General features: G+C 38.9%; 1 protein-coding gene across 4 annotated transcripts in view; it reads left to right on the top strand.

Annotated features, from left to right (window-relative positions):
- CDK6 (cyclin dependent kinase 6) overlaps nucleotides 1-22617 on the top strand; it is a 128321-nt gene that overhangs the window by 97672 nt on the left and 8032 nt on the right. For all 4 annotated transcript variants that reach the window (XM_027893184.1, XM_027893185.1, XM_027893186.1 and 1 more), the window contains exon 6: nucleotides 20340-20390. In XM_027893184.1, the coding sequence (XP_027748985.1) occupies nucleotides 20340-20390 (51 nt within the window). The remainder of the gene's footprint in view (nucleotides 1-20339; nucleotides 20391-22617) is intronic.

Here is a 22617-nt window from a genome sequence, read left to right as displayed (position 1 = left end):
CTCTCTAAATCCAACAGAGTAAATTAAATTAGAGGCAGTTAAATTTTCTACCTGTATACAAATGCAAATACTACATTAATATGACAGAATCAGAGCTTTTTTCTTGAATGGAAATGAGATCTGATTTGAACCAGAGTTTGATAAAATCAGGACTTCCATTTTTCTCACCAAATGTAGGGTCAGTCTGACATTCTCAGTCTTAAATTTGGGTGACTGTCAAAAACTGTAGAGGTCAGGAATCTGTCAAGTCTGTATGTACTATTTTCTTTCATTGAAAACAGTATGACTTTCACATACTTAAGTGTACAAGCATGATTTGGAAGACCATTCTCAAGGCTCTTTGCCATAAAGCTACAGCACCGAATGGTATCTCCATGGACTGTTGTGATGGGTTAATGTTGCAATACTGTCTTCATGATATATGTTGTCTTTCTGATTCTCCTGATGGATTGCAAAAGAAAACCCATGTTCTTGTGACCTTGGTAGCAATAAACTAACATTTAGCCAACTCCAAAGGATTGAATAGATGCAATAGTGATTTTGCCGGGAAACTGTAGTGTACCCTTGGGTAATCACCAATCTGTATTTCCACTGGTATTGATAGGATAAGAGTATGAGAATGCAGCAAAAGCTTGCTTGGTAGACATGGGTTTGATATTAAGACCACCTTTTCTTTTTTCTGTCTTACTGGGTAATTGTTGCTTTCCTTCCGTACTCTCTTTTGCTTTCTCTTTGAAAGAACTTGAAGCTCTTCAGTACATTTTTAAGAAATGTACTGAAACTCCTCTGGAGTTTTTATATCCCAGAGTTTTTATATCCCACTGGAACGGCTTTCAAAATAAAACAGTACACAACATCACAAAACACATCAAAATCCTGTTTATGTCAAGGAGGCAGTTGACAGTTTGAGTTTGCTTGAATACAGTTTTGTAGGCTGTTACAAACACCGTGAGGGTGCTGTAGGTTTGGACAAGTGTAGGAGAGAAGTGAGCTCTGTTTGAATGGTCCAGTCCCTGTGTTATAGATTGCTGTGTCTCTTGAGTGGAAGACACGTCATTTAATTTAAACCACTCTTAATCCAAAATAGTTTAAGACAAATGCAAACAAAACATTTGTTTAAGAAGCAGATCCGAAGTACACAGAAGTTTATAAAGGACTTAGACACAAAAAATAAATAAGTATATCTCTATCTAGACACATCTAGAGTAAATTTGAACATTTTTCTCATCTTGGCTGATTCTTTTAAAAAATTACACTTCTCAGTTCTGTTCTTCCTGCAATCTGAGGTTTGTATAAAGTTACAGCTACTTTTGAAACACACATTTTAATTTTGATGCGGTTTTGTAGGCTTTACAAAGATGAATGCATAAATGTTGTACCCTGAAACTCCTCAGACAAATTCCCAAGGATTCTGCTCTACTTATATATCAGCAGTAAATTGCTCAATAGTCAGGTGTATGTGTTACATACAGAGAAACTATTCTGCTTTATGTGTCTTTTTCTGTCCATGTGCACTGCTGATGAGACCACCCCCACATAAAGCGTCACGTGGATGAATTGTCATTATCTAATGAAAGTGTAAATGTAATTGTCATAGTGACTAGTTTTTTTGTGATTTAAAAGCTGTGGTGCATGAGTAGAAATAACTTGTAAGGAAAACTGTAAGGTAAGCTATGGCTTGCTACCATATCACAAAATCCTTCAGAGATAGAGCTGGAAAGACTGACAGGGGTCTGATGGCATGGCAGCATCCTTTGGCACTTTTTTTTTTTTTTTTAATGTTTATATAAAAATAAGGATCACTTATAAAAAGGTTTCACTTTCAAGCTGAGCATTTTCCAGGCCAGTAGGAAAGGGCTTTGTACCTCTTACTCAGTGAACACCTCATTATAAAGAGAAAGGCAAACATGGGAGTAACATCCACTTCTGTCTGGATACATGAAACTCTTCCAGCTGGCTCAAGGGCTGCAGGCAGCTCCTAAGCCGGAAGCCATGGCCAGGGTTTTAAGGAAGAAGGGACTGTCTGTCTTGTTGCTTGGATTAGGTAATACCTAATCAAGGTGAAAGAGGGTGTAAAAGGGGAAAAAGACTGGAATCTGGGTGAAATGCTCTATGAAAGGAAGCTTGGATCACCAGTCTTGGATTCTCTTCTGAATAGAGAGTCTTGAGAAAAAATGTCAAAATGTTTTAATGCTTAGTTCTTGTCCCTCTGTACTTAGCACTGATGAGGCTACATCTTGAGTCCTGTCTTCAGTTTTGGGCCCCTCACTTCAAAAAGGGCACCGAGGTGCTGGAGTGTGTCCGGAGAATTACAACAAAGGTGGTGAAGAGTCTAGAAAACGTGTCCTGTGAAAAGTGGCAGAGGGAGCTGGGGTTAGTTAGCCTGGAGAAAAGGAGTCTCAGGGGGAACCTCATTGCTCTCTACAACTACTTGAAAGGAGGTTGTAATGAGGTGGGGGTCAGTCTGTTCTGCCATGTCTCAAGTGAAAGGGCAAGAGGAGATGGCCTTAGGTTGCACTAGGCGAGGTTCAGATTAGATATTAGAAAAAAGAACTCACTGAAAGAGTGGTCAGGCATTGGAACAAGTTGCCCAGTGAGGTTGTGGAGTCACCATCTCTGGAAGTGTTGAAGAGCCATCTGGATGTGGCACTTGGGGATATGGTTTAGGGGGATTATGATAATGCTGGATTGACAGTTGGATTAGATGATCTTGAAGGTCTCTTCCAACCTCGATGTTCCTGTGACTGAGATGGGGGACCCACCTGCCCTGACTCATGAGTGAAGGAAGAGCAGTCGGCTCTGAAACTTCAGTTTCAGTCAGTGCTTTGTGTGATGAAGATGGTCAAGTGGTAGCAGAAGAAAACAGCCAAGTGTAACAGGAACACCTGTTTTTTAAGCTGTCTTCAAAACCTGAAGCTGGATAGGAGAGTTTCAGCTTTGCCACTGAATGAAAAGAGTAACTCTTTTTAGCAGATTCGTGTGGTAAAGTCTTGGGTTTACTGAAATCGTTGTTGAAATTAACCCTGACTTCAAAGGGAATTGTAACCTCTCTAGAAAGAATTCGGTGTGACAGAGCGGCACAAAGAGTGGCAAATCTCATTTGGTCTGAATTAGCTGTTTCTGTAGGTGCTAATGTCTCACAGATATAGTCTTTTAAGGTTGCACTTATAAAAAATTAGGTATACATGTGGCAGCAAGTGTTCAACAGAAGAGCCACAGATTCTCAATGGCCTCAGTGTGTTCTTCATCTAGAAAATGAAGCAAAGAGGACAGTGGGCTTTGGGGAAATTATTGACAGAAATGCTGCTATGGCAGAGAATTGCTTGGAAGTTTGAAGTACTGTGTCCTCTACTCCAGACATATCCTAGGTTAGTCATTCCTTGTGATGAGTTTCTTTGCTGTTGAATGGTCTTGAAGAACAGTCAATCTGTAACTTTGCAAATGCATAACTGACAGGAGGGTTTATATGTGCTAAGTGAGCCTCACTTCAAATTAGGTAACAGTATGTCATCACTTTTTTTTCCATTAATATTATTCAAATATCCAAATGATTGGGAAAGCAGAAGCATTTGTTTGAAGTCTATCAACAGTAAGGTATCATATACTAGAACTTTATCAGCAAAATATTTTGCAACTTAATACATAACTTGTTTTTCTACATGCAGGATGTACTCTTGCCACAGCCCAAGTGTATCAGTGATGTGATATCAGATACTTTGGTTTGGATGACAGCAGAAGAGAGAGACTGCATAGTCACATAATCCACCATAAAAAACTGTCTCAAACTGAAATAAATAGATAACCTTAGCATGATTTAATAAGGAAGAATTATATTCCTTGTCTTCTTAAAATTATCTTTATTTGTACACCGTTGTGAATTGTCGGCAGTCTGGGTTTTTAACTTCTTGCTCTGTGTATGAATATTGCAGATATTCATATACTGGACATACTGAACACAACAGAAAGAAAGGCAACTCTGGTGGATAGTAGTGAAGACTTCAGGTTTTTTTTACCTTTCTGCACATAAGAGAACAGTACCATGAACAGAATCTGGAAAGAGACTCTAAAGATAATAAGGAGCCTCTAAAACATGAATACTACCATGCAGGGAATTGTGAGGCATACTTCTGTGACACACTTTGTCTCATTTCAGATGCATTTTTATTCTTTGTCAGTTATTTTCCAGTGCTTCAGCATATCTGATCATTTAGTCCTCACTGTGTCAAGTGGGCACTGTAGTTATGCAGCAGTAGGAATATTTGGCTTTGCCTACTGGATCCTGTATTCTTCCATGTGGTAAAGGTTCTATTTTTTTTTTTTTTTTTTTCAGTTCTTAGCTTAATTTTTCGCTTTTCATGATCTGTTCTCTTATTTTCAACACATTTATGAAATGTCTTTCAAAAACTGAGAAAAGATCTGTAATTTATTTTCAAATCTAGTTGGGGAAGAAGGGAGGACTAGAGAAAGCAGGAAAGTAGAGGAATCTGTTAAAAAAAAGAAAATTGTATATATAACTGGATATTGTAAGGGAAGGTATAATAAAACCAAGACAGTAGAGATATCTAGGCAAAAAGTAACTGAGTAAATGGAGCTATGAATGCTGCTTATAAGTTAGGTTTTCCATATAAACTGCCAAACATTTTAAATATGGTTTAAGAGAGATCTGTTCTCTTTATCATGCAGCAATTTAAACACAGACTTTGCAATCACACTATCTGGTGTTTTCCAATTAACCTTAAGCCAACATATCTAGTGGACCAAGAGCTCCAAAGTGTAATCATTGACTTGTCTGCTTGCTCGCAGTTGGATCTTGGTAGCAGAAAAAAAGTAAAACAACAACTTTTTTTTTTTTTTCTGTTTCATCTTTGTTTTAACAAGTAATGGTAGATGTTGCAGCTTAGAACTGTAAAAGCTATGAAACTTAATTTGTAACCTTTGAACTAAAGTACTATACAGTTCTGACCTGAGTTTGTTTTTGCCATTTTTGGAAATTATCTTGTTTTGTTACAAGAATTATTGAAGCTGCAAGTGCCATAAAAGTTCACCATAGTCCAGACTAACTGTACTGGGAGATGGTTTGTTCCTTAGAAAGATCTTGTCAGCATTCAAATTCTGTGCCTTGCACTTTTCATCCTTTATTCTTCTGCCATTCTGTGCGTATGGATGTGTGGGAGGCTGATCGTTTTTCCAAACCAGACCTAATAAAATGGGATTTTTTCTTCCTCCCCAGATAAGTGGCCAGCCTGTCACAAAGATTTTTTTCAAGCATTTTTAAAGTTGAATGGACACAAACCACAATTTAACTTAGTGACCTTAGTGATGGCACAACAATGGCATTTTGCTTCAAACTAGCTAACATTAGGCAATGTAACATAAAGGAAAGCAGAAGACTGCCCTTGTTCATGTTACTCCTTTTTTTTGAATAATTGAGATTGTTTTGTGTTTAATCTGATGTGTAAGGCAGAACTTGCTCTGGCTTTAGGCAAAGGACAAATGCAGTTAATGGAGAGAAGGGCAAGCAGTCAGATTAATACCACTAATTACTGAGTACGAAATAGATGTGTTTCCAAGACAGCATCACTCCATTAAAAGTAAAATACCTTGTTGGTTTTTAACTCACATTTTCCCCCAAAGCCTTTTGTAGTTCATGCCCATCTGTCTGCAGTTGGGCTGATTGATAGCCGTTAGTCAGATCCAGGAACTGTATCGGTCTGTGGTTGGAGATGAGTGGTGAGTGCCAGGCCATTCACTTGTGGTTTTCCTTCTAGCTTCCAGCTGTGCCAGACTTTCAGTCAGAGGAATAGATCGGTTGGTAAGGGAAACCGTTGATAAACCATAGAAACCAAAAACTGCCACTACCCATGACAAAAAAACAGAAGGGAACCTCGAAGCAGGGGCAAGAAGCCCCACAGAAATGGTGTTGGGTGACCAAGTTTAATTTGACTGTTAGGTTCAGGTGTGAGGTCATGTCAGGGCAGTGGCCAAGGGACTGGGATTAGGTGGCTCTGTGCTGGCAGCCAGCGGCTGCACACAGGGTAAGCCCAACTGGGAGCTCACAAGAGAGATCCCCCCCTTAGAAAGCCTCCTGTAGCTTCTGCACTGCAGCTGGCACAGCACGAGTCCGAAATCCCCTGAACACATAGTCCTGGAAAATATATGCATTCCTTAGAGGGGTGATTGTCTGTGACAATCTGAATTAGCTTGGGCAGAGGTCAGAGGAAAAGACCTTGTGGTTAAGAGAAAGACCACAACATGTCGGTCATGATGTAGATATTTGTAAGTCCTTGCTATTAACATCGTAGCATTTGTAATGGATATTTGGAAATGCAGGTGGCAGCAGAAATGTGTGGATCTGAGTTGTGTTGGGCACAGCTGCTGGACAGTCAGTGTGAAGGTGCACCACCTTTGTGTCTTTTGGGGTATCTCAAAGAAAAGTTCATACCTAGGGTAAGCCAGAGCAGCCTGAGGGCTGCTTTGGTGGGACCCCCAGCTGCAGATTGTTTCTGCCACTCACTCCACCAGCCAGAGAACAGGAGAGAAGCAGAGCAATGTTATCCGTGCCCCTTGCTCTCCAGCCTGAAGAGGGATAGCCAGCTGTACGCTGCCCAAAGACTTTCCGTTTGAAAGGGTCTCCTGGCTCTTTCACACAGCTTCCCTCTTCAGGAACTTGGCTGAGAGAGACTTTGCTTTTTGCCTAGAGTTTGGCTGAGGGAAGCTCTGTGTACTTTTGTTTGACTCGTAATAGAACTAAACATTGTTTTTATTTACTTTTCTCTTTCATAAGAAAATGGCTACAAAAAGGTATTTAAACTCCTGGGATCCTTTCCTGGACACTGGAGCACTCTGGAGAGGGGCGAGAAAGACTAGACTTTTAACTGTGATGCATGTTGCTGAGCTCGCAAGTTGGGGGGGGGGGGCGCTTCCCAAATTGAGCGTCTAGTCAGACATTTTGATCTGGGCAGCTGCACTGAGTTTTCTGCATTTGACTGTCCAGAAAAGGAATCTAATAATTAGCCCCCATTGGTTAGTCATAAAGACAGTATGTACTAGTTCAGAAGTATATAGGACAAAACTGTCTCATATTTATATCTTTCAGCAGCTTCTCCATATGTAGGTGGTCACCAAGGCTATTAGATGTTCTTTACATCTAAGAAAATCCCATAAATGGGCATGAGAGAAGTGGAAAGCAAAGCTGAAGGAATAGACAATATCAGGAGTTTAAAAACAACTAAGGACAGCAGAGCAAAACATAACACTTTCTGAGGCTTTGCACTACCTTATACCAAGTAAATAATTGGCTGTGAGAGGAGACCTCAAAATGTCAATAAGAAAGCAAGAAGTTTGATGTTCAGATTTCTGGAAAACAATTTCTCCAAGGGAATCGCAGTGCCCAAAGGCAGCTCCCTTCTGCCTCTGTGGAAAAGCTTACCTGCACTGCAGGGTCCAGACCACTGCAGAGAACTTGCCAGCTGATCTAGGAGTCTGCATTGTCTGTAGTTGCAGATGTCAAAGACCTAGATAGAGTCTTAACTGGGTAAGGAAGGGAGGTGGCCACAGCCTCTCCTGCAGGTGTGTGCCACCTGCCGCAGAGCAGCACGTGTGTTACCCACACATAGCTGGAGGTGCCTTTGCCATCAGTTCTCAGGGTCCTGGTGTTGGCTGTGTACTAAAAAATACAGAAGAGGCACGGTAGGATACAGCTCACATTAGCTTACACTAGTACTGTCTCTTCTTCCTTTGAAGCCATAGTTTGCCTTGTGATATGAAAGCACGTGTTGTTGTCTTGCTTCTAATTTTTGTTTGCACAAGGCCTGTGGCGCTGCCATCACATCTGCTTGCTTGCTCTGCCTGACCTGCTGACGTGCCGGCCCTGTACAAATGAGTTCATGTGAGACACGGCCACCATGGTACGCCGACTGCTGGAGACAGAGCCAGGACTTGAGAAGTTGCGAACTCTTGATTGCAGCATGTGACATGCCTGGCTGCCCTCTTATGCTTGTGGCATGCTTCGTTTTGCAGTCTTTTAGGAACCAGCAGGCTGACATGGTCAAACCATGTGACTTCTTCCAGAAACACACATAATTTGCTCTGCTTTCCTTTTATAGATGCAGTGAACACATTCTGTCCAGATGCGAGTCTTAAGACAATCAATGAGGAAGTATTTCTTCTTTTACTTAGATATTCTCCATATTCATAGTTTATTTCCTAACCTATCGAGGTTTGCCAGTAATGAGTGCTTTTGGAATATAGACATTTGTCAAATAAGAATTTTATCCAAGGGATTACTTAATTTCCACTCCTTTATTCTACTGAGCTGGAGTAAATTGGCATGAAGATTCAGTTACTATTGATTTTCACTGAGTCTGAATCAGTTACCTAAAGGTACATGACTCAATCAGCTGTATCATCCAGAATTTCATGAACTATAGTGAATTATCAGATCTTTTTTATTAGATTATGTCCATGTAACAGGTTTTATGATTGTTGGTACAGCATACACACTGTTCTATACAATTGAATAATTTTTAAAGTGCTGTTTATATCCAAATAATTTGAAAGCAAGCTTTCAGCATCTGAAGAAGTATACATAGCAAGAGATTTTTCAGTAATTTTCCTATCTGTAGCTGTTAAATTAAGCCTGTTTGGCATTGATGAATCATACTCTGCTGCTGTAAGAATGAAGATACTGAGTTAAAAGTAGATCTCATCAAACCATTAGCAATGAAGGAGGATATCTTTAAAGTCAGAACCATATCCTAGCTGGGTGTTCTACCCACTGAAACACAGAAACAGGCTTGCTTGCTTCTCTCCTGCCTTGGAATCAGTTTTCCTTTTCTGGAAAGTAATTGCAAAAGGAGAGGGAGGTGTTGCTCATCTCCTAGATCTTTTAAGAGTTTGATTTTGAGGGCACTTTGCTAGAAAGTGCAAGCAGAGTTTGAAAGAGGGACCAGACTCTTTGGTAAACTCTCTGCTTTTAGCAAACATGCCAGCCAAACTGTATGAACAGGCATAAAATGGCTTACCATGGGAAGAAGCTTCTACTTGAGTATTCACTTACTCCAGAAGAGGATTATGTTTTTTGTTTAATTCTGAACAAATCGCATTGGGGTTTTTTTCAGAAATGACTGCCATCTCCATCTGGATCTTGAGCTCCTTGTAGTGGCCGTGGTGGTGGTGAACAACACAGTGATGTGGGGACAGAAATGTAAGAGGTGTGCAGTGCGTCAAGGAGCTACTTGAGCTCAGTACGTCAGACACTAAGGAAGTGTTCATTCTGTACAGACAGAGTTATGTGCACTTCCCATTAAAATAATGTCAAAAGCCACAGCACAGAAGCAGGGCTTATGGCTGAGTAATGGCAAAGCAGAGACAATAGCATAAAAGTTGTTGCAAAAATAATTTGGGGAGCCTTGTAACACACAAATCTGCAGCACAAAGTGTGTTAATGGTGCAGTCGCATAGGGGAGGGTGCAATATCGTCACCTGGAAGATAGGTTGTGGTTTTCCTCTTTAATATAAGAAATTAACTTACTCTTTCTTTTGGTCAGGATTCAAGTGGGAAAAAAAGATTTTATGTGAAATCACTAGTAGCTGAGCAGGTGAAGTAACCAGAGAGCTCTTAATAGTTGAACTCAGATCACTATGCACTGTCATGGGCCAGTGAATGTAAATGTCACAGTTTCTCTGGCCTGAGTATATTGTATGGGACAAAGTATTGCTTTGGGCAAAGTTGTATCTAGTTTAAGTGGCCTTTGAAAACTGTATCAGTTTTCCTTGCATGGTTGCTGTACATAACTTTCTCCCTTAAATGCTTATCTCAAGCTTTTCTGCAGGTGTTTATTAATTCACTCTAAGCCAGCACAGCTGCTAAAAATTAAAGTATTTTCTTCACACCATCCTTCTAAGCCACTTTCATGTCTTTTGACATGCAGACTCAGCAGCTGGGGAAAAAGGTTGAAATTGAAATTTAACCTCTGCTCACATAAGTTTACCATTTAGTACTGAAATGTTTTCCCTGCCTTTCTTGTCTGAAGGGTTGTAATCCACTTTCAGAATTTTTTTCTGACCAAGAGTGTTTTATTACAGCTGAAGGTGATGAGACATATTAGTCGTGGGTGGGCGCAGTTCTGATGTTTCAGTTTATCTGAAAATTTAGACAGGCTTAGAGCAACAGGTGCCATTAACACCTAATATGGGGGCAAATAAAGTGATCACAGATCAAAATGATCACAGATCAAAATGTGCTTGACACCACACACAGTAGGAGCTGAAGCCCAGATGGAGAGAAAACCCAAGGATTCTCTCTCTGAGCTTGTAACATTTTCCCGGAAGGAAAAAAAAAAATCACTTTTTCTTAGATTTTATTCTGTATTGAGAATTTTATGTTCTAGATTGTGTATACCATCTTTAAATTCTGTGTTTGCCTTCAAACATGGAAATTTGACATCTGTTGGAGCTCTCTTGTGTGAAATCTCGGAGAGTGCCCATGCACAGCCTCTGTTACCTCATTATCTCTCTGTCACTGTACCGCTGCAGATGACAGAAAAGATTTTGTCTTTCAGAATTTTTTCTGATGCTTTTGTAGTCAGATATTTGTTTTTCTGCTGTACTTTTCCAAGTTCTAGAGGAAAAAAAAAGTTAGACTAGTAATTTAATCAAATAGATTTACCATTTTCTTTGTAACTCATAGTGATGGAAATTAATCATCATTTGTAACATCATCATTTCTCATTATTTTGTATTAAGTATTTAGAGCATAAGCAATTTTATCTATAGAGTATACTTTAGTCTGTGAAGCTCCTTGCTTAGCATTGCTGAGATAGAAATAAAGCCGTGCAAAAGCTGGAAACACATACTTGGATTGTTAATTTACTCAGTATCTTTGGACAAATTGAATGAACCAATATGTGTAGTATATGTGTGCCTTTTACATTAACTTAATTCTCCTTTGATATGGAAGAATCAGGGGTAGGTAAGAGTTAATTTCCTTTGGGCACTAATTCTGTGTCCATAGTCTTTCAGCTGATACAAGAATTATAACACTGTTAGACATTTGGTTTAAAAGAATTTATTCCAGAGAAATTCAACCTAATCACACAAAATCTTTTAGTTCAGAGCTTTACTGGGAAAGCAATCCGATTGAAAATATATTTGGGTTGTGGAACATTAATTAGATTTTAATTAGAGGGTCTCAGACTTGAAATCCTATTACATATACCGTTGATCCAAACTAGTCCAGCATTAGGGACTCACAGAGCAAAGTCCATTTTAAAAGGGGTTGTTAAACCAGTAAATATGATAAATGTCAAGTGATGAGCTTTCTCAGTCATCTTGAAAGTTGCAAGAAAAATTGTGGAACTATAAAAAATAACTTCTGTTTCTTTGAAAATTGTGATTTGAATAGATTTTTACAGTGAAATTTTGTGCAGGATAAAGAAGTAGACACTTCCTGCAGAATACTGCTTTCATTTCATTTCATTTCATTTCATTTCATTTCATTTCATTTCTGTAATTTTCCATTTAATTTATTTTATCAAGATTAGGAACAGGCTAAAACTATTGCATAACTTGAAGGCTGTTCTTTTACTATGATATAGAAGTTCTAAAATCACTTATTTAAAATACAGCATTAAAGAACACCTTCGTATTCTGGCTAAAATGTGTCATTTTGGAGGGCTGCCTGCTAAATTTCTAAGTGAGGAGTAAATTCAAGTTAAAGAAGAGGTGAAAAACAGCTCTGACATGTTCTCAAAGGAGGATATAGATCTTTTCAAGGACAATATGGGCAAATTAGTTCACAAGCACAGGGAGCTCTGTGCAGACACACACACTGCCTGTGCACAGTGTCCTGCACACTGATTTGCACCATTGCTTGTTTGAGTGAAGAGGAGAGTAAGGATCTCCCTCGGCTTCTACCTGTCCATGTAAGACAGCCTTTATCTAATCCGTAGCTCAATTGCTGCCTTCAAACCCTAACACTGAGTTGCACAAGGAGAGCAAAGCAATGTGAGAGTTTTGATTGCACACTTAGAAAAGGGATATGAAATAGATTCATGAGAGAGAAGAAAATACAGTAAGTGATCATGGGAAGACCATGACCGTATTGTATGTGTCATACTAATATTTCTTGCAGGGTGCTATAAAAATGCAGAAGCCTGCAGTTTAGTTATGTCATTAAACTTTGAACTGTTGATGGACTACTAGATATAATTTAACTGCACAGTGATGGGGTGGGTGTTTAGCACACAGACAGCTCAATCATATTGCTGGTAGAACTGTCAGTACAAAAAAGAGGAATGCTTCTTTTTCCACCCTGGAAAGAGACCATACTTTTTTTCTCCTTCCATTTTTCCAAGGTCACTTGTGTATGTATTTCCAGATTTTACTTCAAATGTTGGGACCGTTTTCAAGGTGGCACTATTATGTCATGCTTCCTGAGTTAATAACCCTTAAAGCCCTAGTGAAATAAACCTACAAATCTTGCAGGGAAACAAATATCCACAGATAAGAGAACTGTGACGTGTGTGCCGAGAGAGAGTGAAGGACGTTCAGTCTATCAGCGCTCTTCTGTTTCAAAAAGTAATGCTAAACAATGAATTCTGAAGCAGTTCTGCCCAGGAATAGATGATATCTGCCCATATTACAGCATATTCTGGTGAAAGATAATACCTGCACTTACCTTACTTTTGGGAGTTTATATGTGTGTACATATATATATATATGTATGTATGTATGTATGTATGGTGTTGAAGCACCATCTTTTTATTATAAGAGGTTGTGAAACCAAATCTCACTTGGCTTATCCTGGGGTCGGTGATGTCTGTGATAAAGATCCCTTTTATGTCAGTGGTGGGGGACAAGGCCCATCATTCCGCTCCAAGGCCACCTGAGACCATGCTTACATGAAACATGCCAAGCAAATTTGAAGCACCTAGAAAAAAAGATCTGCTTTTGTCAGGTCCTAAGGAAGCTTTAAAGATGTTTATATTTTCTCTCATTCACGGTCTTTTTTTTGCTTTTTTTTTGGATCGACCTGACTCTACAGATTAGTCCAACCCTGCGTTGGTCATTAAACTGTAAACGGTGCCTCTGTTTGGTTTCCCTTTTACTAATATTTCCCAGTCAGTTATGCATGCAAAGGGAGCATGCATGTCCACCTGCAAATTGGGTCTTTCCCTTGTTGGCTTGTATCTGCGCCCAGCTTGGAAAGCCCTTTGCTTTCTCAGTTCAAGGAAGAAATCCCATATATTTCTTAGGGGCTAGGCTATATGTGCATTTGGGGGCCAGAATATTATCTTTATTTTTAGAATTCATTTACATCATTTTAATAGCAGTGGAGAATAAACTCAATGCACTACAGAACTGTAAGTGTGCAGTAATTTTTCAGAAATTACCTCTTTTACCTGCTTCTGTGTACTGGGTGACATGAGAAACTCCGGAGAAAATAATAATTATTGCAGATTTTAAGGCATTAGATCTGGTTCTAATAATGGTTCAATACTGACATAGCCCCATCTTAGAGATGTTATTCATGATTCTGCTACTATCCTACTTGAAGAATGATAGATTTTCAAGTGAAAGAAATTGGGCTATTAAGACTAAAATGAGAAACTCAAGGTGGCTGATCTGTTTTCTGTCAGATTTTAGCTGAAGTGTATTTCCTCAGTCATAATGTTTATCTGTGTCATCTTTCTTCTTGTATATAGGAGAAGATAAGTTTCTTAAAAGTTTTGAGCAATTTATGATTAAGTATAATAACTTCTACATAAAATAACTTCTTCCTATGCAGTGTCTGGCACCAACCCACACAAAGATATTATTAAAGGGAAAGGAGAGGGAGAAGTACAAGAAAATGTTAGGTTTAAAATGAGAACTCTGAATTACACAACAGCTGAGGCAAGTCACTTGTGACTGGAAGTGGGTAACTATCCAGAGTGTGCAATGTCAGCCTGGCTTGTTTTCAGAGTGAAGTTTTATATCATACCTTATTCATTTTACATATCAGAAGGGCCAATGATCTTCATCTTTAAACGATGATAATTTTTTTTCTTGCCTTACTTTCTCTTTTCATGCCTGCAGTACAGACTTGTCTAGGCAATCTGTCAAAGGGAAACAGGGGTAGGAACAAGGGTGAGGAATCAGCTCAGAAATAATCCCTCTGAATAAAGGTTTCCACAGGACAGTCCAGATCATGTTATTTCTAGTCATCTCATAATTTTAGTTTTAGGTCATATTTGGTTTTAATTCTTAAAATGAAAATATTTTCTTTATAACAAGTAACTAAGAATCTGACAAAATTGTTTACCAGCTATTCACATTTTGTAAAATGAAAAGGGGAAAAAAAAGCCCATCCTTTAAATATATCTCTTGACTATATAGCTTGGCAGGTTTCCCATGGCATGATGCAGGATTCCTTGGCAAATGATTCTTGGCTTTAGCTTTTTTAGTTTCTTCACTTTGTTGCTCTTATACACACAGATGTAAAAACTTCTAGACTTAAAAGCTACAACACTACCACTACCAGATTTTAAAATTTCATTACAGCTTTCATGAACCATTGCTATATTATTTCCCTTTACATCTTTTTCTGCACTATGTCAAATAATCATGGACTTTCTCTTTCAACACCTCCCCTATCCTGAGTAATGCCTTCAAAGCAGCAGCTACCTATTCTGAATTCACTGCTCTTCTTCCCAGCACTTCTCCTTGGCATCTCTTCAACCAGACTGTCTAAGCCCCTCTTGCCCAAAAATCAAGTTGTACCTTTCCCACCCATGATATTCTTTTTGTGGTTCACCAGTATACAGACTTTTCACTGAGGATATTTTATATATTCAAGTCAGTAACTAAGAGATTATCCTTACTGTTTTTCTGTGATAACAAGAAAGGGGCTGGAATTCCCAACTGCTGTTGTCACTGCACTGAGCAAATGGACTAGCAGAAAGAATCCAGGTAGTTATTTTGGAAGTTATGTCTTACATATCTGGAAGGATACTAGGCTTGTCTAACCATGGAAGCACTTGTATTTGCAACTCCAGAACTGTCATGGTAGCTCAATAATACGTTTTGGTTAGAAAGAGAATTTCTTAGCTTTTTTTTTTCACTCTTCAGTACTGTTTTTCTTCACATGAACTTTCTTCCATGTGTCCATTTTGCCTGTAGTTTAGTAAACCAGTGTCAGAAACGGAAAGATAGTTTCCAATCAGAATGTCACTAATTAGTTCCAAATGTCCGTCACTGTCAAGAAGCCTGCAGATATCTTTTCCTGTGCCTCAATGCATGTGGTTGCATTAGAATTTTTTTCCTTGTGTCTGAACACATTTCATTGTGTTCTTGTAGCACAGAATAGAGCAGTGGTTATCAGTATCTTTAATTACAGTCTTTATGAAAATCCTAACTTTTTTAATGAAAAGAACATACTCTCTTTCCTTTGTAGACCAAAGACTGAAAGTAAAGTCTAGAAGTAATGTGGCCAGCTTACAGTTAAACTTCATTTATCTCTTGGGTGTCATTGCTTTGTTATTGTATACAGTACTTTTAAGAATTCCCTTGGCATGTCCATGGAGTTACACCAGGGAAAAGTGTTTCATGGAGACTTGCTTAGAAAATGTTTATATCTCAGTTTTTACTGAATAGCGCAGACATGAAACAGTGTCTATAAAATAAAATACTCAACCTTTCAGACACTAATATTCAGTTCAGATAGAAAGAAGATTCAATAAAGGTGAAACTCGGTGTGAAACAAAAACATGAGTTGAGACATGGGCAAGAGAAAAAGAGCCTGAAGTTGGTGAATGGTTAAATCTAGTTTGTTCAGCTACATATGAAAGCTTTTTGGCCAGAAAATTAGTGGTGCAAGTCCTTCTAAACTATAAGCAGATGGTAACTTTTTCAGGATTTGTGAGATTTTACAATGCAACCTTGTGTTATCATCTGTATTTATTTCTGTACTATCACAGAATCACAGAATGGTTGAGATTGGAAGGACCTCTGGATATCATCTGGTCTAAACTCCCTAGCTCAAGCAGGGCCACCTAGAACTGGTTGCCCAGGACCATCTCCAAGGTGGGAGGCTCCACAATCTCTTTGGGGAACTGTGCTAATGCTTGGTCACCTCCACAGTGAAAAATTGTTTCCTTATGTTCATAGGGAAAGTCCCATGCTTCTGTGTCCACTGCCTCTGGTCCTGTCATTGGGCACCACTGAAAAGAGCCTGACTCTGTCTTTTTTGCACCCTCCCATTGGTATTTATACATACAAAGATCCCCACTGAGCTTTCTCTTCTCTAGGCTAAAGAGTTCCAGCTATCTCAGCTGTTCCTCATATGTCAGATTCTCCATTCCCTTAACTATCTTCATGGGCCTTTGCTGGTCACTCTCCAGTATGTCCATGTGTCTCTTGTACTGGATAACTCAGAGCAGGACCCCCAGCACTCCAGATGTGGCTTCACCAGTGCTGAGCAGAGGGGAAGCATCACCTCGCTCAACCTGCTGGCAATGCTGTTCTTCATGCAGCCCAGGAGTTACGTGCATCTTTGTGCTGGACTGCTTCATATAAAAAGGTAGATGGATTTATCCTGTGGAAATCGTCACAAAGCAGACTCACAGCTTGTGTCCCTTTAGTTGTGCAGCTTCACATTTTGTACCTCAGAAACTATGGAACATGCTGATTGACTCAGGAGGAGTTTATTTTAGCAGGATAGGGTAGTAATATGATGCTTCCAGCATATCTTCGTAACTGTAGGCTAAGGGCGTTCTGGTCCTACATTAGACATGAAAGGGGTTTTCCTCCATTCAGTGGACATCATTCCAGAGGCATTCCAATGGCCTAGCTCCAAGGCCTGGAGAAAGAGTAGTCAGAAAAGATGAACATCTCCATATTCCCTGTAACATTTTCCTCCTCCCCTCTCGCTAAAAAATCAAAAAACAACCAACAAAAATAGGAAACATCTGAGACTTCTTGAGCAAACAGTAATTAAATATAGGTGCACTCTAAATCTTTCTGTCCCACCTTCTTCCCTATTCAGTGTGTGTTTTGTAACAGCAATGGTGTTGGAGCCTTCAGAACATGGATTTTGTAGCAAGCAAAGTCAGGGAAGTTTGAGAGGATTGAGGATCCACACAAAAGGCAAGTGTATCACTGTGGATAGCCCTTTCATCCATTGGAATATCCCCCTTTCTTGATGTGCACATACACACAGATTTTAGTAGTTCTTTGAAGCCAGAGGACAAGACTCACATCTTCTGCCACAGAAGACAAACACAGTTCCATGCCTTTCCTGCGGGAAGAAAGAAGGAATACTACAAAATCAGACTCTCAGAGTTTAACCAGTCTTACACAGATTATGATCACAGAGAGGAGAACATATCCCCAAGTCAGGACTTCTGGATCAAGCTTGCATAAATAAACCCCAAGGAGTGAGTGGGTGAATGAGTCAAGGGAAAGATAGCAAGAACAAAGGTGAAGTTTTACTTTTCTGTGACTGCTGAATATGCTTCCAGTTCAAAGGTGGTGGGAGAGCTGATGATCACCTTTAAGAGTAGAATTTTTTAAAAAATCATCTTCAGGTGAATGTTTTTTTGTGTACCGGACTTGCAAAGCTGTCAAGTCATTACTAAAGAGTGACTAGTGCCAAAATGTGGAATGAGATCTTCATACAGCTTCTGATTAAGTGGATCTGTTTCCCTAATCATCTGCCCAATATTCCAGTTGAACCTTCAGCCAAAATTCGTGAGGCAAATTTTATTACATTTGTGATGCCTAACCTGGAGTTGGCATCCTGTTGTAGTCATGATGGTGGGATGGATAGGAGGCTGAAAGATTAATTAATAACACTTCATTATGATGAAATATCGAAGCATGTTGGAAGGTCACCTTGTGTTGTATAATTAAATATTCAAAAGAATTTAAATTCTTGCTTCAGCCCTTAGTGAATCTGAGACAGCAGCAACGATGGGAAAAACCTCCCTTAAAAATCCCAAGAATCATACTTGTTTTGGCATGACACTGCCTAGGGTGATTTGCTAACAAGGTTGACTTTGCCAGGCTTTCACATTAATGCAAGGTTCAGCATACATTTTAAAACATTAAATCAGCTTTGCATTTGCATGGATATGATTATTTGAATGTGTAGATTGTGTTAGTTTAAAGGGCTCCAATGTTCTAATGCTTGAGCCAAAATTAAATACTCAAAGTAACCGTATGTTAATTTCAAGCAGTAGCTCCAGAAAATGCCAAAGGTTGTCATATTGCTTGAGTTACGAAGATACAGAGTGTGTCTGCTGCCACAAACAATACTAGGATTGTAGCTACTGAATGTTTTGAGAATCAGAATCAAAACATAGGGCAGAAGTAGATGCTCCTGTCTCAGTGACTTTAGCTTTTTGTAGAAACCAGTATTGCTGTATACCCTAAGGCTTAAAAAAGTACAGAAATCCCAAAGTATGAGTTGCAATGGTCTTGTCAAAGTGGCTGTAGTTAGTAAATGTCATGTGTATCTGGGAAGCAAAGCTTCTGTTATTTATGGTTTATTCAGAATCAAAATGAATAAATCCCTTTATGGACAAGTAACAGGCTACCACATTTTACCCTGTTGGATCAAATCTCATGTCATGTGGTTTCAAATCAGACTTGATGAAATTGTTCTCTCAGTGTCCCTGCACAAAGAGTTTGGAATATAAGTTGATACAACATGACCTGAATGGCAGCAAGCATGAAGGGGACAAAATGCATAATTAGTTCATCAAAGCTGGTCAGCATGTCTGCCAGTTCCTGCTTTTTCTTAGTGGCACAGATTTCTGCAGAGATTATTATGTCTAACTAAGAAATGTCGCAGTGCTCTGTGTCTGCTTACTGTATTTGGTATGGACCCACAAGATAGGCAGTGACGTGGAGTTCTATTGTCTATGTGAGAGTGTCAAAGTGTAAAGTGCCATTTTTCAGTAACAACTCCTGGTTAGCAAAAGGAGACCGAGATCATACACCTGCTCCTGCATATGGTCAACAAGAGGGAAAGGACTGTAGCTGACTACTCCTTGTTCTGCCAGTGTAGATAGAGAAGTCTTCTCCTCTGCAAAGCAGCTTGAATTTATGTCTTTGGCTATCACTGGTGTAAAGGTCCTGTATTAGACAGGAGCAGAGTATGCCAAGAGGGGCAGGAGAACGGATGTTGTGCCATAACCAAAGGCTGCCATTGCAAGCATGGGAACATACATTGTTTGTCAAGTCACTGTGTCAGCTTTAGAAACTGTAACCATGAGTTTACAGTATGCACTGTACTTGGAGAGCTGTGACCCCGAAGAGAGGGGCAGCCTGGCTGTCAGTCAACCCAAGTTACTGTCTCAGTTCGCAGTTTGTCTTAATTGTGTTTCTTGGAGTAATCTACCCCTTGTTGAACCAAAATGGTATGTAATGTGTGGCCTGATCTTCACAGGTGCCCTCATTCTTGGCCAGATCTGTAATCATCTGTCATCAAAATGTTGGAGTATCTTGGGAGTTTCAGCATAAAATTGCGCTGTTGTTCACACCTTTACTGAATTCAGCGCAAAGGTGGCAGTACAGCCATACTGCCACACAAATCAGAATTTCATATTTTTCTTAGGCATTATGGGGTGAGAGTATTTTATACATGATGAGTAAAAATATTTTAAATTGCACTTGGAGAGGAAGAACTGTGTACCACTCTCTAAAAGTCTTTTTAGTCACTGTTTTTCTGAAAGCCTTTGGACATTCAGCCTAATAATTTGTTTCTTTCCTGAACATATCTTTATTTATGCAGCAGAAGTATTCCTCTACTTCAAGGTAAATTCTGTACCGTTTCACACCCCATTCTTTACAGTCCTTCATGAATCCATTGTCATTTATTTGACCCTTTAGGTGTAGGAGCACATTTCCAATGTACAGTATGCAAGAAATTTAATTTTGAATTTATGTTCATAATAATTAATCTCTAATTTTATTATGTTTTAATGAATTGCATGACATTCACTCTGGTTTTGTCTTAGCAGCTATTTAAGTACATTCTTTGTAGTGAAAGCAGTTTTGTTAACGATATCATTTATAGGATAGTATTAGTTGAGAGAAGGTTATTTCATTCATGCTAAAGGACACGCATTTTAAAGGTAGTTTATTCAGAAATATGTGTCATCTGTCCCCTTTGGCTGTCAGTTTTCCTAGAAACTTGAAAGATACTCTCTCAGTCTGGATAAAACATGGAAGCAGAAGTGAAGTCTCAAAAAAATAACTCTCTTTCACCCTACTTTGGCAACTGTCAATGACAAATAGAAATTCACATTAATTAAAGCAAGTCACGTCCTAAAATAATTTTTTTATTCTTTCAGACCACTCTTCCGTGGAAATTCAGATGTTGATCAGCTAGGAAAAATCTTTGAGTAAGTAATAACTAGTTGCATTATGTCAATATCTGTTTAACATTGAAACCCTGTGAATTGCCATGTTCTTATGCAATCATGTGACTAAAACAAAGTATTCCTAAAATGTTTCCTATTGCTACCGTATGCAACATGATATTTCCGTATATTCTGTGTCAGAGCGGGAGGAGGAAGCAACATGGAATATAGTTCTGCAAAACTAACAGCCATCATCAGGAAGTTATGTGACTTTTTGGGCTTTTTAAGTCTCTTAAACATATTGTGCATGTACCGTTCATACATATTCCTAAACATTTAAGTCCAGAAGATTTTTCTTCACATAAACAAACATGGAGCTTTTATTTTTCAGTTATTTCTTTGTGCATTTCAGAAAACAACATTAGAATACTTTTAAAACTCTTGTTAACCTGAAATCTCTAAGATAATTACCAGCAGCATTTTTGCTGAAAAGACTTCTGTAAATAAGGTACTATATTAGCTTTTAGAATCTAGTGTATCCTGTTAACAGTCCATACCGTGGTCAGGAAGGTAACTGGGGGAATGGAAGGAATATCACCATTTTAACATGTCCCTTGTCAGAGAGGAATTGGCTTTATTTTAAAACTATTTTACAATTCTTGGAGTTTGTGTTTCTCTTTTTCAGATATATCCAATACAGTAAGGAAGTGGATAGACTTTAAACTCTCTGAAGTAGAATAATTCTCTTCCAAAATGAAGTTCTTGGTATCACCAATATGATTTAAGTAGGATTATATTACTTTTTTTTTTGTAAAAGATCTTCAGATTAAGAAACATTTCTGTATTTTTAAGAACCATGTAAATTTAAGATCTGATGTATGTAGCATGTAGTTAGGAAACCAAAGCCACGTAGGGCTGGTACCAATCCAGAGAATGAATGCCTATTTGCCTCTGCACCTCTGTCTTTCTTTTCTATATGGGAAAGGCTGCAGGGATCCAAGGATCTGAGTGAAATAAGCAATAGATAGCACAGAATGAGAGAGAGAGAGAGAGAGAGAGAGAGAGAGAGAGAGAAGTATTATTCTGAAAGATTATTATCTTGAAGATATTCCAAAAAGGAGATAGTAAAATTTCTAAGAAAAGCTTTAACGGAACAAATAATTAATTTCTCTGTTTAACCATTTTCCCAGTTCTCAAACCATAACAGATCTGTTTCTAAGCACTTTCATTATTTAATATGGGATTCCTAAATTGCAGGTCTTGATTTCACACAGTTGACTTCCCTTTCCTGCATACCATACCAGTGTATGTGACTCACTTGTGTGGTTAATTTGTCATGCGCTGAATAGCTCTTCCTGCCCAATCCAGAAAAATCAATCCTTACAGTTTACTTTTTCTTCTTCTGCCAAAGCTAATCCTTTAGTCCGATATTGTTCTGCTTTATTAAATGGAGACAGCTTTGATACATACATTATACTTTATAATTAAAAAAGGCATAGCTGTGATTTTTTTAAAAGGATTTTCATTAATTCATGACATTTAAAGGGAAAATGAAAGTTTATTGGGCTAGGATTAAATGCATGGCTGCTAATGGCAGCCTCCAACAGGCATCTTTCCATCCCTAGGGGCTGAGATTACCTGTGCAGAAAAGAATTCACCAAGAAAAGAAAATGCCATGCTAAATTTAGAAGAAGTTCCTTCTTGCACATCTACTTAAAGAGAAAGTTTGGGTTTGCTTCTTTTGTGCAGTTCTTCTTAAATAGTTCAGAAGTTTCTGTCTTGGGTTCTGAGGGGTAATGCCAGATAGTGTTTATTTTGTGTTTTCACAGCTGGAGAACCCCCTACAGTTAGGCATAGCTCTTCTTGTAGGAGGGTTGTTCCCTTCTACAGTAGTGACTCATTCTGCAGATTAATTTGGACAGAAAGTAGTTTCGGGATTTTCCTGCAGTCTGGACCAATGCATTCTTTCAGATAATGGGGCTGTGGTCTGCCTTAGCTTTGCATGTGCATTCTGATTTTTTTCAGGTAGAATTCCACTGAGTGTGAGGGTAAATCCCTCGCACATGGCCCGAAACATTTTCCTGCTTTTCCAGGACACTGTCAGCATGTGGTGTATCCTCACAGGTTTCAGGCTAAATGCTGCAGTGGTTTGAACAGACTTGTCTCCCGTTGTGATCAATGCGAGTGGAAAGTACTCAGCATTTCTCAAGACCAGGCCTGAACCTTTGGCAAGAGGTGAAACTCATCCAAGATACTCCAAACTTAGTCA

The sequence above is a fragment of the Empidonax traillii genome, unplaced genomic scaffold (genome assembly GCF_003031625.1).
Source record: "Empidonax traillii isolate 1590-97213 ecotype Southwest subspecies unplaced genomic scaffold, ASM303162v1 scaffold384:size1533304, whole genome shotgun sequence".
NCBI lineage: Eukaryota > Metazoa > Chordata > Aves > Passeriformes > Tyrannidae > Empidonax > Empidonax traillii.
This window is presented reverse-complemented; position numbering and strand designations above follow the sequence as displayed.